Source organism: Octopus sinensis, linkage group LG25 (assembly GCF_006345805.1).
Source record: "Octopus sinensis linkage group LG25, ASM634580v1, whole genome shotgun sequence".
Lineage (NCBI taxonomy): Eukaryota > Metazoa > Mollusca > Cephalopoda > Octopoda > Octopodidae > Octopus > Octopus sinensis.
In genome coordinates, this window is record NC_043021.1 from 12,709,649 (window position 1) to 12,723,464 (window position 13,816).

A 13,816-nucleotide genomic window follows, 5' to 3' on the forward strand; every position below is an offset into this window, starting at 1 on the left:
ATCTTCTATGAATATTTCGAATCATACACCATCTGCAAGTGGCACAATATCTTTGTGGGTTTTTTTTTTTTATGTAGACTTTCTGCTTGTGGGAAACTTGTAAAATCAGTTTTCATTCACCAGGGTTTGATTGACACAAGGTAACCCAGAACCATTCTCAGAAGAGAGAACAAAAAGAAAGGAAGGAAAATGGACAGATGGACAGACAGACAGACAGAGCCAAATAAACAACGAGACATATACACCAACAGACAGACACATAGACAAACATAGAAAGACAGACATACAAACAGATGACCAGATGGACAGAAAAACATACAGACATACAGACAGATTGACAGGCAGTCAGACAGGTATGTAGATAGGTAGACAGACAGACAGACAGAAATATAAATAGAGAGATAGGTGGACATGGAAGCACTCCGTTGGTTACGACGACGAGGATTCCGGTTGATCCGAATCAACGGAACAGCCTGCTCGTGAAATTAACGAGTAAGTGGCTGAGCACTCCACAGAAACGTGTACCATTAACATAGTTCTCGGGGATATTCAGCGTGACACAGAGAGTGACAAGGCCGGCCCTTTGAAATATAGGTACAACAGAAACAGGAAGTAAGAGTGAGAGAAAGTTGTGGTGAAAGAGTACAGCAGGGATCACCACCATCCCCTGCCGGAGCCTTGTGGAGCTTTAGGTGTTTTTGCTCAATAAACACTCACAACGCCCGGTCTGGGAATCGAAACCGCGATCCTATGACCGCGAGTCCGCTGCCCTAACCACTGGGCCATTGCGCCTCCACAAGAGAGATAGGTAGATAGGCAAAGAGATGGGGAGAGAAAGACCGATAGCTAGGGAGATAGACAGACAAAAGCAAGCAGATAAACAGAGTGACAGATAGTCAGATAGACAGATAATACTTACTTAATTTACATGGTTGTTGTTGAAATGTAACTGGAGTGTTTTTCCAGTTCAGATCAAAGAAGAATGCCCTCCATGCAAACAGAGTTTCTGCATTGAAGGGGACTGATTTAGAAAGGAGCCGGAGTAAAGACTCTTTAAAATTCTACAATGAGACAAAACAAAACCTCAGAGTAAATGTGTGTGTGTGTGTGTGTGTGTGTGTGTGTACACGTGCACACACACACACACAAGCACATACGTACATGCACGCATATATATAATCAAGACATCGCAAAAAGGAATGGAGAATTACACATCTTCAAAACTTGTTTATTACAGTATTATTCTCATTAAATTCACATTAGATTCCAATCCAACACCTGTTTCTTCTGCATAATTGTCATATTGTCCTTTGATCTAGCATTTAGGTACATTTAGTTGGTTCATTTGCAGTGATATTCTCCTTTCTTACTTGTCCTATTTCTTCCTCTCCTACTCTTTTAACCATTCTTTTCTATTTGTCCCTGCCTGCTTGCATGACTCATTTGCACTTTACTGCTAGTTATCTATCTTCCCTTCTCTGTCTGTCTATCTGTCTCTTTGTCCATCTGTCTGTCTCTCTCTGTCCCTCTGTCTATCTGTTTGCCTGCCTGTTTGTCTCTGTCTGTCTCTCTCTCTCTCTCTCTCTCTCTATCTCTATCTATCTATCTCTATCTAATCCACTTCACTTTAGAATACTTTCTTTCTCTCTCTTCCACTTCTCTCAGCACAGCCACTGCTTTCCCTTTACAGCCTGACAGAAATACAGTGTGCATAAGATATTTGAGGGCAGATTTACGTTTATAAAAAAAACAGATATACAATAACAGATAATAACTTTATTTATCAAAGAATGCTATGAAGATAAAAATAAACCCCTAAAACCATGACAGTTGCAGGAAATTTTGTATGCATAACACTTGGAACTTCAGAAGGGTCTGCACATAACCATCTGTCATTTCTTCTCTTATCTATTTGATCTTAGTTGAAGTTTTTCTCATTTAAGAAAAGCCAAATCAAATCTTCTTCTGCTGGATTTTTCAGTTTGTTTAAGAGTCTTTTAGATCTGATATAGTGATTTACTTTTGCTTTTTCTGACAAAGTGACCTTTCTATTCCTTTACTACCCACAAGGGGCTAAACACAGAGAGGACAAACGGATTAAGTCGATTACATTGACCCCAGTGCTTAACTGGTACTTAATTTATCGACCCCGAAAGGATGAAAGGCAAAGTCGACCTCGGTGGAATTTGAATTCAGAACATAACAGCAGACGAAATACGGCTACGCATTTCGCCCGGCGTGCTTACATTTCTGCCAGCTCGCCACCTGACAAAGTGACCATTCCTCACCATATAAGACTTATACCTGATGTCTTTGTGAACGACATTTCTGACTGTTCCTTCTGACACATGGAAATCTTTTGCAATTGACCTGTTGGACTTTCTGGGATTGCAATCAATGGTCTGTTGAACTTGCTGGATAAATTCAGGTGTTCTGATGATTTCAGAGCATTTAGAATGCTTTTTATGCTTTGATACTGGTGATACGTTTCCATCTTCAGTCTTAGCTCCTTACAAACTTTGTAGACGAAAGATCTGGCAACTTTTAAAAATTGAGATATTTCTAAATGACTATGCTCAGCCTTTATAACCACATTAACAGCATGCCTCTTCACTTCTTGAGTAAGCTGAGGACCTGCTATTATTATTTTCTGAAACAATGATTATACAAAGCGAGCAAAAAATGCAGCAATGACCCCAAAAACGGTATGTCCTCAAATATCTATTTCTTTACTACCCACAAGGGGCTAAACATAGATGGGACAAACAAGGACAGACATAGGTATTAAGTCGATTCCATCGACCCCAGTGCGTAACTGGTACTTAATTTATCGACCCCGAAAGGATGAAAGGCAAAGTCGACCTCGGCAGAATTTGAACTCACAGCGTAACGACAGACGAAATACGGCTACACATTTCGCCCGGTGTGCAAACGTTTCTGCCAGCTCGCCGCCTTTGTATGTCCTCAAATACCTTATGCACACTGTGTATAATGCAACAAACAAACAAAAAAACATGTGACTTGGTATTTTTGTATATTATATTATTAGAAAAAAACACCTTTAGTAATAGAATAAAAACAGTATGTCCAGTTAATGTCCCCAAAATCTGATATTGTTAATGAAGCGCCTCCCTTATACCTCTCTCTCTCTCATCAGTAATAACTAGCCATGATCCACCAAATTCAGATACTTAAAAGGGAGATTTGGCTATTATTTCCAGCTAGCCATGTAACTAAATATCGACTCCCTAAGTGGTTTCTGTGTTCTCTAGTGTAAGGTCAAAATGCTCAGTGTGAACAAGACGGGTTTTGCTTTACCTCATACTGCTGACCCTTTGAGTAAGCCATTGCTGGTGCGGTGGGAAATAGGTAAACTCTCATTTTCTCCTTTGCTCGTTCGTATTTTTCCTTGGAATGGAAATTCTCGATACAACTTTCAAAGCTGAGTATCAGTTGTGAAGCAGATTCTATGAAATGGCAGCTTTCCTGAAATAGAATTTCAAAAAAAATTTTTTTTAATTAAACAAAAAAATTGGAATTGCTTACAGATTGGATGTTGGGTGAAAACTTAGGAGAAGCATGGGCATAATTCTGTAACCAAGGGTTGGGTTGCATAGGAAAGGTGTTTAATTGAAGATCTGTATCACTATCCAATGGTCTTAGAGTATTCAAAGATGATGCAAAACATTGTAGAACAAAATAAGTTTAGAGGTATATGCACATGTATGTACACATGCATACACACACACACATACATACGTACATACATACATACATACATACATACATACGTACATACGTACATACATACATACGTACATACATACATACATTCTTTTATTCTTTCAACTACTTTGACTACAACCATGCTGGAGCACCATCTTGAAGGGTTCAAGTTCCAGGACTTATTTCTTAAGCCTAGTACTCATTCTCTCGGTCTCTTTTGCCAAACTGATATATATATATATATATATATATATACATATCTATCTATCTATCTATCTATCTATATATATATATATAATATATATATATATATATATATATATATATATATATGTGTGTGTGTGTGTGTGTGTGTGTGTGTGTGTGTATGTATATAATCAAAATAAGCAACAAGGATATCCAGAGGTAATGCAGTACGATCGTTTCATGCGACTCCATTTAACTGAAAAATGCAAACATACATCAATTTAAAATGTAGAGCAATCTTCAGCTGCACTAAATTCTATATTTTTATGCAAAAGTTTTAGAACCCAAAGTCTTAGAATAGTTCTAGTGCATATGTTCTCAACCAGGATCCATATAAGCCCTTGTGGGGGTGGGGGTCTATCTGCAATAAATTAGTTTTATTTCTGCAATACACAAAATATTTTAGCAATTTTTTAATACAATTCCTGATAATATTTAATTATAAAACATAGAATAGATTTTTTTAAACAACAAAGGGCTAGATGCATCTATCTGAGTAAAATAGGTGTCAAAGGGGTTTCTACGGGCAAAAAACTGGTTGAGAAACACTGTTCTAGTGGGACTTAGAGAAATTCTGTTCAGATATGGAATGGAATGAAATGGGGGCAATATTTTCCAAAGAGGACTTACTTTGCTGCATTGATTCATAATGGTCTCTTCATCTCCAAATATGAAAGGGCTATCGGAAGACAGGTGGATGCTGTAGCCTAAAGGGCTGGTCATCATGAACTTCAATACATGGCGTCTGAAATAATAATAATAATAATAATAATAATAATAATAATAATAATAATAATAATAATAATAATAATAATAATAATAATAATAATAATAATAATAATATATGGCTCAACTGACTGAAAAAAGTAAGAAAAAAAACAGAAAAAATGGACAGAGAAAATTTACCTACCCAGGTGGTAGTGTTAGTGTCACAGCACGGGTAGCAGTGGTTCGTAGCATTAGTATCGGTTGACCAATGACCAGACTCTTCCAAGAATAAGGTTCGACAACGAGTTGACCAGGCTGAAGACTTGGAATTGAACCACTTTCTGGATGGCTGGAATCTAAGAGATTGGCAAAAGATTAGAGAAATTCATTTCTCACCATCAATGTCATTGCCACCACCACCACCACCACCACTACCGTCACCACAGCAATACACCATTATCACTACCACCATTACCACCACTGCCATCAGCTTCATCACCATCAACACCATCACCATTATCACTACCAACATTACCATCACTCCCATCACCACCACCATCATTGCCATCAGCACAATCATCAACCGCACCACAACCATCACCACTACAACTACCATCAGTACCACCCTCACCACCATAGCCACCACCACCACCACCACCATCACCACCACCACTACCACCCTCACCACCATAGCCACCACCACCACCACTACCATCACCACTACAACCACCACCACTACCACCATCACTATCACCATCACTATCATCAAAAATCATCATCCTTCTGAAATTCCCCACCCTGTTCACATTTTTTATTGCACCGGATGCTGGGCCTCACTGAGGAGATGACAAGGGACCGGGAGTCATGGTGATCTGCTGTACTTGAGAAAACACATCAAGCTAAGTAAAATCGCGCTACCCCCCATACACACAGGCTTCTCCTTTGCAGGCACTGGTGCCACATAAAAAGCACTTTCATGTGCTGTGCCACATGAAAGGCACTCATGCTAATGCTGTGTAAATGCATCTGTGCTAGTGGCACATAAAAGACACCCAGCACACTTTGTATAGCGGTTCGTATTAGGAAGAGCATCCAATTTCTTTATTAGCCACAAGGGCCCAAACATAAAGGGGGACAATACAGCCTGATTGGGATCAGACACACAATGATTATATGACTTTTAAAATTTTACAAAATATAATGAAATCGAATGAGATACAACAAGGACGAAATACAAACATGAGATGAAGCAGAGAGATGGCTTATGCTCCGACCCCACGAGCCCCATTCTCCTACTGAAACTTTTGTATGCAGACTTATGACATGTTCACGAGGAATCTTTCATTCCCAGCACCCTCACAACATGCAACCATCTTTCTTTGAACATCCAGCCATAGAAACCATATTCACAGCAGACAATTGGGAGTGTGGACAGCTCCCCCAGCTGACCAGCCCTTGTTAAACGGTCCAACCCATGCCAGCATGGAAAACAGACGTTAAACAATGATGATGGTGAACGAACACCATCGAGAACATCAGCTGCAACAACTTCCCCAGTCATGGAGGTGCCGGTAAAGGCCAGAAGCACTGACTCTTCCACCAGCCCAAAGCAATGTGGAATATTGGGCAAGCAGGTTTGTCTTGGATGATTATTTCATGAAATGAACTCACCCTTGAAAGAAAGCTCCCGAGATCAATCTAGTTGATGGAGCATGAACCATGGCTGAGCTTCACTGAAGGGAGCCCTAGCTTTTGTAACAGACAAAAATATAGTCAAATGAATGGGTCGGATAAAATCCACTACCCTAAGGGGCTAAACATTAATAAGAGCAGAAACGACAACAAAGTTTATACATATACACCCATAAAAACTCTACAGAGTCTTTAGTCATTATGTAGACCCATATGTAGACCCTTGTAAAGATACTACATAAATCTCATACAGAGACCCTTACAGTTACTATAGTGTTTAAATAGAATCTGTCCGGTCCTTATTCACACCTATATTTCCCCTACGTTGTTTCCATATAGCCCTGAAATAGATCCTTATAGTCACTATGTAGTCTCTGCAGAGACCCCAAACAACCAGGGTCATCTTCAGAGCATTATTAGCCCCAAGGCAAATCACTACTCTTGGCCTTATAGCATGTATTTATTGACAGGAAGCCACATCATAGATAAATTAGAATTGGGGCCCCTGAACAAGGTTGTTTGTGAAAGACCAGCAGTCTCCCTACTTCACCAGTGTGTCCATGCTTTGAAACAGCACTATGCACAGCCCTTATACACACTAATATAGTCCACATATGGTCACTGTATTGCCATCAAATACATCCTTACAGTCACTAAATAATCTCTGTACAGACCCCACACAGATCTTATACAGTTCTATATAGTCCCCACATAGACAATATATAGTCCTCAAAGGTGCCCTTACAGTCGTTATATACTCTCTACATTAACTACAATACAGTTCTTACACATACTCTCTTCATAATTTAAAACAGCCCCTACACAGACGCATCATGAAACTGAAGAGGTAAAAATAAAAGATGCTATTTTTTTATCAGTTGATACTCACTTTCATATGAGTTTGGACTGAGACGGGCTTCTTCTTTTAATTTAACGACATTGTCTTTGGGATTGGAACATTCGTTCCAACGGGATAATGATGAATAGCACACCACCAGATCTGAGTTCACCAAACCATCTAAAACTGAAAAGAAGCTTAAGGAAAATTCCACTTGAATCTCACATTAGCATTAATATTTTTTTTTTCTACTCTAGGCACAAGGCCCAAAATTTTGGAGGAGGGGGTCCAGTTAATTAGATTGTCACCAGTATGCAACTGGTACTTAAGTTATCGATCCAAAAGGATGGAAGGCACAGTCAACCTCGGTGGAATTTGAACTCAGAATGTAAAGACAGACAAAATACCTATTTCTTTACTACCCACAAGGGGCTAAACATAGAGGGGACAAACAAGGACAGACATAGGTATTAAGTCGATTACATCAACCCCAGTGCATAACTGGTATTTAATTTATCGACCCCGAAAGGATGAAAGGTAAAGTCGACCTCGGTGGAATTTGAACTCAGAATGTAAAGACAGACGAAATACCTATTTCTTTACTACCCACAAGGGGCTAAACACAGAGAGGACAAACAAGGACAAACAAACGGATTCAGTCGTTTATATCGACTCCAGTGCGTAACTGGTACTTAATTTATCGACCCCGAAAGGATGAATGGCAAAGTCGACCTCGGCAGAATTTGAACTCAGAACGTAGCTGCAGACGAAATACGGCTACGCATTTCGCCCGTTTGCCTGGCGTGCTAACGTTTCTGCCAGCTCGCCACCTTACATTAATATTAATATTGTAACAAATATTTTTTCATTTTTCATCTTGGCTGATGTTTTTCAAAATGGGACACGTGTCTAACCAGTGGGTGAAGGCAATGTTCTGGTGTCTATAATATATATGCCACTCTGTCGGTCATGACAATGAGGTTTCCAGTTGATCCAACCAATGGAACGGCCTGCTTGTGAAATTAATGTACAAGTGGCTGAGCGCTCCACAGATATTCTTTCATTCTTTTACTTGTTTCAGTCATGTGACTGTGGCTATGCTGGAGCACCACCTTCAGTCGAACAAATCAACCCCAGGACTTATTCTTTATAAGCCTAGTATTTATTCTATTGGTCTGTTTTGCTGAACAGCCAAGTTAAAGGGGATGCAAACACACCAGTATCGGTGGAGGGATAAACACAGGCACACAAATACATTCATACATACATATGTAGGTATATATATATACACACACACACACACACACATATATATATATATATTTATATGTATATGTATATATACAATGGGCTTCTTTCAGTTTCCGTCTATCAAATCCACTCACAAGGCTTTGGTCAACCCAAGGCTATAGTAGAAGGATACATAAATATTGCATTGATTTCTCTTCTAAAAGAGCAGAAGTCATCTGAAAAAAAAAAACACAGTATGGAGAGGTGAAGTTGCAATGAGAAAACGTTTTATAATAATAATAATAATAATAATAATAATAATGATAATAATAATAATAATAATAATAATAATAATAATAATAATAATAATCTCTTTCTCTCTTTTACTCTCTTTTACTTGTTTCAGTCATTTGACTGTGGCCATGCTGGAGCACCGCCTTTAGTCAAGCAAATCGACCCCAGCACGTAAAAGTACCCACTACACTCTTGGAGTGGTTGCCATTAAGAAGGGCATCCAGCTGTAGAAACTCTGCCAGATCAGATTGGAGCCTAGCGCAGCCATCTGCTTCGCAACTCCTCAGTCAAATCGTCCAACCCATGCTAGCATGGAAAGCAGACATTAAATGATGATGATGATGATGATGATGATGATGATGATGATGATTCTCTCAGCTGCCTATTGTAGCCTTTAGACGCAATAAAAATACAAGAGAACTATTAACCAATACCTCTGACTCCAAGAAAACTACCATTGGAGTTTCTGAATGCTACACCTTGTAAAAACAGTCAAAAGAGGGGTAAGCCCTGTTCATTGTGGTGGGATGCGTAAAGATTCCCATTTGGTGCATGCGGCAGATTGCACCAAACACAACTTAATTTATTACTGGTTGTCCAACTAAACAAATGATTCAATGGGCAGAGGTATGACATCAGACACAATAACAATAGTTTGATAGAACTTGCTGAACAGTTTGCATCAAACAGCTGCAATTTTGAGGAACTTAATTTATCGACCCCCGAAAGGATGAAAAGCAAAGTTGACCTTGGCAGAATTTGAACTCAGTGTGTAGCGGCAGACGAAATACCGCTAAGCATTTTGTTCGGCGTGCTAACAATTCTGCCATTCGCCACCTTAATAACAATCATTATATATTTCTTTACTACCCACAAGGGGTTAAACATAGAGAGGAGAAACAAGGACAGACAAAGGGAATAAGTTGATTACATCGACCCAGTGCGAAACTGGTACTTTTTATTTATTGACCCCGAAAGGATGAAAGGCTAAGTCAACCTCGGCGGAATTGATGATGATGATGATGATGATGCTACTTACCCTAATGTCAGATGCTTTTATATTGTTCTGGTACAGCATCGGTTTATGGTAATAGGAGAGACTACTGAAAATAGATATCAGAGAGATTACATAGACGATGAAGTGGTGGTGCATATGAGTGATATATCTTTGGTCTATGCATAAGTGTGTGTGTATGTGTATAGTGACTGTGTGTGTATGTATGTGTGTGTGTGTATATATACTCTTTTACTTGTTTCAGTCATTTGACTGTGGCCATGCTGGAGCACCACTTTTAGTCGAGCAAATCGACACCAAGACTTATTCTTTGGAAGTTTAGTACTTATTCTATTGGCCTTTTATGCCGAACCGCTAAGTTACAGGGGCATAAACACACCAGTATCGGTTGTCAAGTGATGTTGGGGGGACAAACACATACACAAACACACACACATATATACATATACATATATACGACAGGCTTCTTTTCAGTTTCCATCTACCAAATCCACTCACAAGGCTTTGGTTGCCCAACACAGGTGCTCTTAACGTGTCACTAGCACAGATATCCTTAACATGTCACCATCACGGGTGCCTTTAATATGTTACCAGCATGAGTACCTTTAATGTGTCATAGCACTGGTGTTCTTAATGTGTCACTGGCACAGGTGCCCTTAACATGTCACCAGTACAGGCACCTTTTACTAGTCACTGGCACTGGCCACGACAACAATTCCACTCAGCTTCACATGGTTAAGCAAGTACTATACTTAGTAATATTACTAGTTATGAAATACAGAGCAAATTTAGGAGAAACTGATATAATCATATGATTATACGACTTATTGCATCTACTATAATAATACTCTCGTGTAATTCTCAGTCACAACATATGAATGAGAAAGGAAGGGGTGACAGATGAATAAGGAAGGAAGGGGTGACAGTAAACTTAGTAGTGGGAAGATGGAAGTTCTACAGTGAAAAAAATCAAACAGTGTTTCAACTCTGCGTGAGTATATGTGTGTATGTAAAAGGGTGTCAAGTGAATGTGTGTGTGTGTGTATTTGTGTGTGTGTGTGTGTGCAATGGAAGTGAGATGGTGAACATTCAATGCTGAAAAGGAAAATCAAACAGCATTTCAACTCTGTGTGAGTATATGTGTGTACGTGTGTGCATGTACAAGGGAAGTATGTGAATGTTTGCATCTGTGATTATTTTGTACCTTATTACCTCTGCCTTAGCGAAGGCAGAGGCATTGTTTTCAGTTGTGTTTGTTTGTTTGATTGTTTGTCCATGGACAAGATATCTCAAGAACCACTTGATGGATTTGGATGAAAATTTCAGAGATGTTTGGCCTCCTGACTGGCGCAAACTTATTAGATTTTGGGATTGATCCAGTACCAGACAAGGATTCTGGATTACTTTTCCTGTTTTTTGACTTAATTTTTGAGAGTGGTCAGGTTCATTTTTAGTATTCTTGTTTGTGAGAGCAGTCAAGTTTATTTCAGATATTCTCAATTTAAAAATCATCTCTGGCTAATCATTGAGAGGACATAGGTGTTGCCTTAGTGGAGGTTTGCGCTCTCTGAGTGCTCTTGTTTATATATAAAATACTACAATTAGCCATCATATTTGACAGCACAGGGCCAGCTATTACTCTCTTTACTCTTTACTCTTTTACTTGTTTCAGTCATTTGACTGCGGCCATGCTGGAGCACCGCCTTTAGTCGAGCAAATCGACCCCGGGACTTATTCTTTGGAAACCCAGTACTTATTCTATCGGTCTCTTTTGCCGCACCGCTAAGTGACGGGGACTAAACACACCAGCATCGGTTGTCAAGCAATGCTAGGGGGACAAACACAGACACACAAACATATACACACACATACATATACATATATATATATATATATTATGATATGTAGAAAAATACAAACTGAGACAAGAACGCATAAAAACTTAGAAGACAATACAACAAACACAGACAGGACATTCGAAGCCCTCAGTCTTCAGTCAAGAACCGGATCATCGTAGTAATTTCGGCTGATTAATCTTGAGATTACTAGAACCGGCCAGCCCTCCAGGAAAAACTAAGCAACGAGCATTAGAAAAACTAAGCTAGGAGCGTATATATATATATATATATATATATATATATATATATATATATATATATATATATATATACGACAGGCTTCTTTCAGTTTCTGTCTACCAAATCCACTCACAAGGCATTAGTCGGCCCGGGGCTATAGCAGAAGACACTTGCCCAAGATGCCACGCAGTGGGACAGAACCCGGGACCATGTGGTTGGTAAGCAAGCTACTTACCACACAGCCACTCCTGCGCCTATTATAGAGAACTAATGTTAACCAAATCCACTCACAAGGCTTTGGTTGGCCTGAGGCTAGAATAGAACACAACTTGTTCGAGGTACCATGCAGTGAGGTTGAATCGGAAACCATGTGGTTGGGAAGCGAACTTCTTAACACATAGCCACGCTTGCGCTTAATAGATTAAAAATAGATTTAAAAAGGACCTCGTAGACTTACTTGAATGATTTGCAGAAGAGCTCAAAGTCGACCCAGGTTTTCTTAAATCCAGTATGTTCTAGGTTAGGGAGAGTTGCAACTAAGTCGAAGTCACTTACTGGAAGTCCATTCTTCTCATTGACTTCTTTGGTAACATTACTACTGTCTATGCTGTTGTCTAGAAAATGAAGCCAAAACAAAGTAAAAAAGAAATGTTGCAGGAAGTTTCTCTCCCTTTTCTGTCTCTCACTCTCTCTCTTATTGCTCTCCTTACTCTCTATCCTCTTGCTCTCCTCACTCTCTCTTATTGCTCTCCTTACTCTCTATCCTCTTGCTCTCCTCACTCTCTCCTATTGCTCTCCTCACTCTCTCCTATTGCTCTCCTCACTCTCTATCCTCTTGCTCTCCTCACTCTCTCCTCTTACTCACCAAAGGTCTCAGTTGCCTATCATTGCCTCCATGAGGCCCAACATTCGAAGATCATGCTTCACCACCTCATCCTATGTCCTCCTAGGTCTTCTCCACTGTTAGAGTGTAACACTTCTTCACATAGCTATCCTCGTCCATATGCATCATATCACCATGCCAGCGCAGTTGTCTCTCTTGCGCACCACATCTGATGTGTCTCTTATGCCCAACTTTTCTCTCAGGATGCTTACACTGCCTTGCATGAGATCAAACTGGTGTGATCAGCCTACTCTGCCATACTGGCTCTCATCTTTAGGCCTGTCCACTCATAGATGTTGTTTTCCCATCTCTTTCTTTGTTCCCTGAAGGATTGTTTTGGCCATCAGACTGGAGCCTGGTGCAGCCTCCTGGCTTCCCAGGCCCCAGTCGAACCGTTCAACCTATGCTAGCATGGAAAATGGACATTAAATGATGATGTCTTACCTATGCACTGGTCAAGTAGAAAAACGATGAGTGATAAAAAATTGGATTGTCTTCTGGTACCAAAAAAGTGAAGAAAGAGAGTAGAGAAGGTTAGGGAAGAGCAAGTAGGAAGAAAGAGAGAGTGTGGAGAAAGAAGGGAATAAAGATAGACAGTAGGTAGTTGACAGAGATGGACAGAGGAAGAAATGGAGGGCAGTAAAGAGAGAAAAGCAGCAGATAGGTAGAGGGGAGAGGAGAAGGACAGAGAAATAGATAGAAAAGAGAGAGTCTTGCACCAGATATTGAACACTGTGTAGGGTACCACTGAGTGGGAACAGAAGTGGGTGTGTGACATTACATTGAGTAACAGCCATAAAATGTTGCACAGAAAGTCAACACACACACATATATAATGATGAAGGAAATTGTTGTATACAGTGCTCAGGTGTACTACAACTAAAAAGAAAAAAATGGCCATCAGGTGTACTGTTGGCGGATTTCAGGACACATGGAGGTTTTGAAGGATGTAGTGTCTCAACAGCTAACAACTGATGTCTGACAGTTTCAGTCATTTGATTAGTGCCCATGCTGGAGCACCGCCTTTAGTCGAGCAAATCGACCCCAGGACTTATTCTTTGGAAGCCCAGTACTTATTCTATCAGTCTCTTTTGCCGAACCGCTAA

At 39.8% G+C, this 13,816-nt stretch overlaps 1 protein-coding gene across 1 annotated transcript in view; it reads right to left on the minus strand.

Moving 5' to 3' along the window:
* Window positions 1-13,816, minus strand: part of LOC115224516 (androglobin-like) — a 71,638-nt gene that overhangs the window by 27,240 nt on the left and 30,582 nt on the right. Inside the window, exons 17-24 of the mRNA XM_029795426.2 lie at window positions 12,285-12,441; window positions 9,774-9,837; window positions 8,634-8,676; window positions 7,262-7,396; window positions 4,883-5,036; window positions 4,603-4,717; window positions 3,319-3,486; window positions 920-1,061 (exon numbers count right to left, since the gene is read on the minus strand). Of these exons, the coding sequence (XP_029651286.1) occupies window positions 920-1,061; window positions 3,319-3,486; window positions 4,603-4,717; window positions 4,883-5,036; window positions 7,262-7,396; window positions 8,634-8,676; window positions 9,774-9,837; window positions 12,285-12,441 (978 nt within the window). The remainder of the gene's footprint in view (window positions 1-919; window positions 1,062-3,318; window positions 3,487-4,602; window positions 4,718-4,882; window positions 5,037-7,261; window positions 7,397-8,633; window positions 8,677-9,773; window positions 9,838-12,284; window positions 12,442-13,816) is intronic.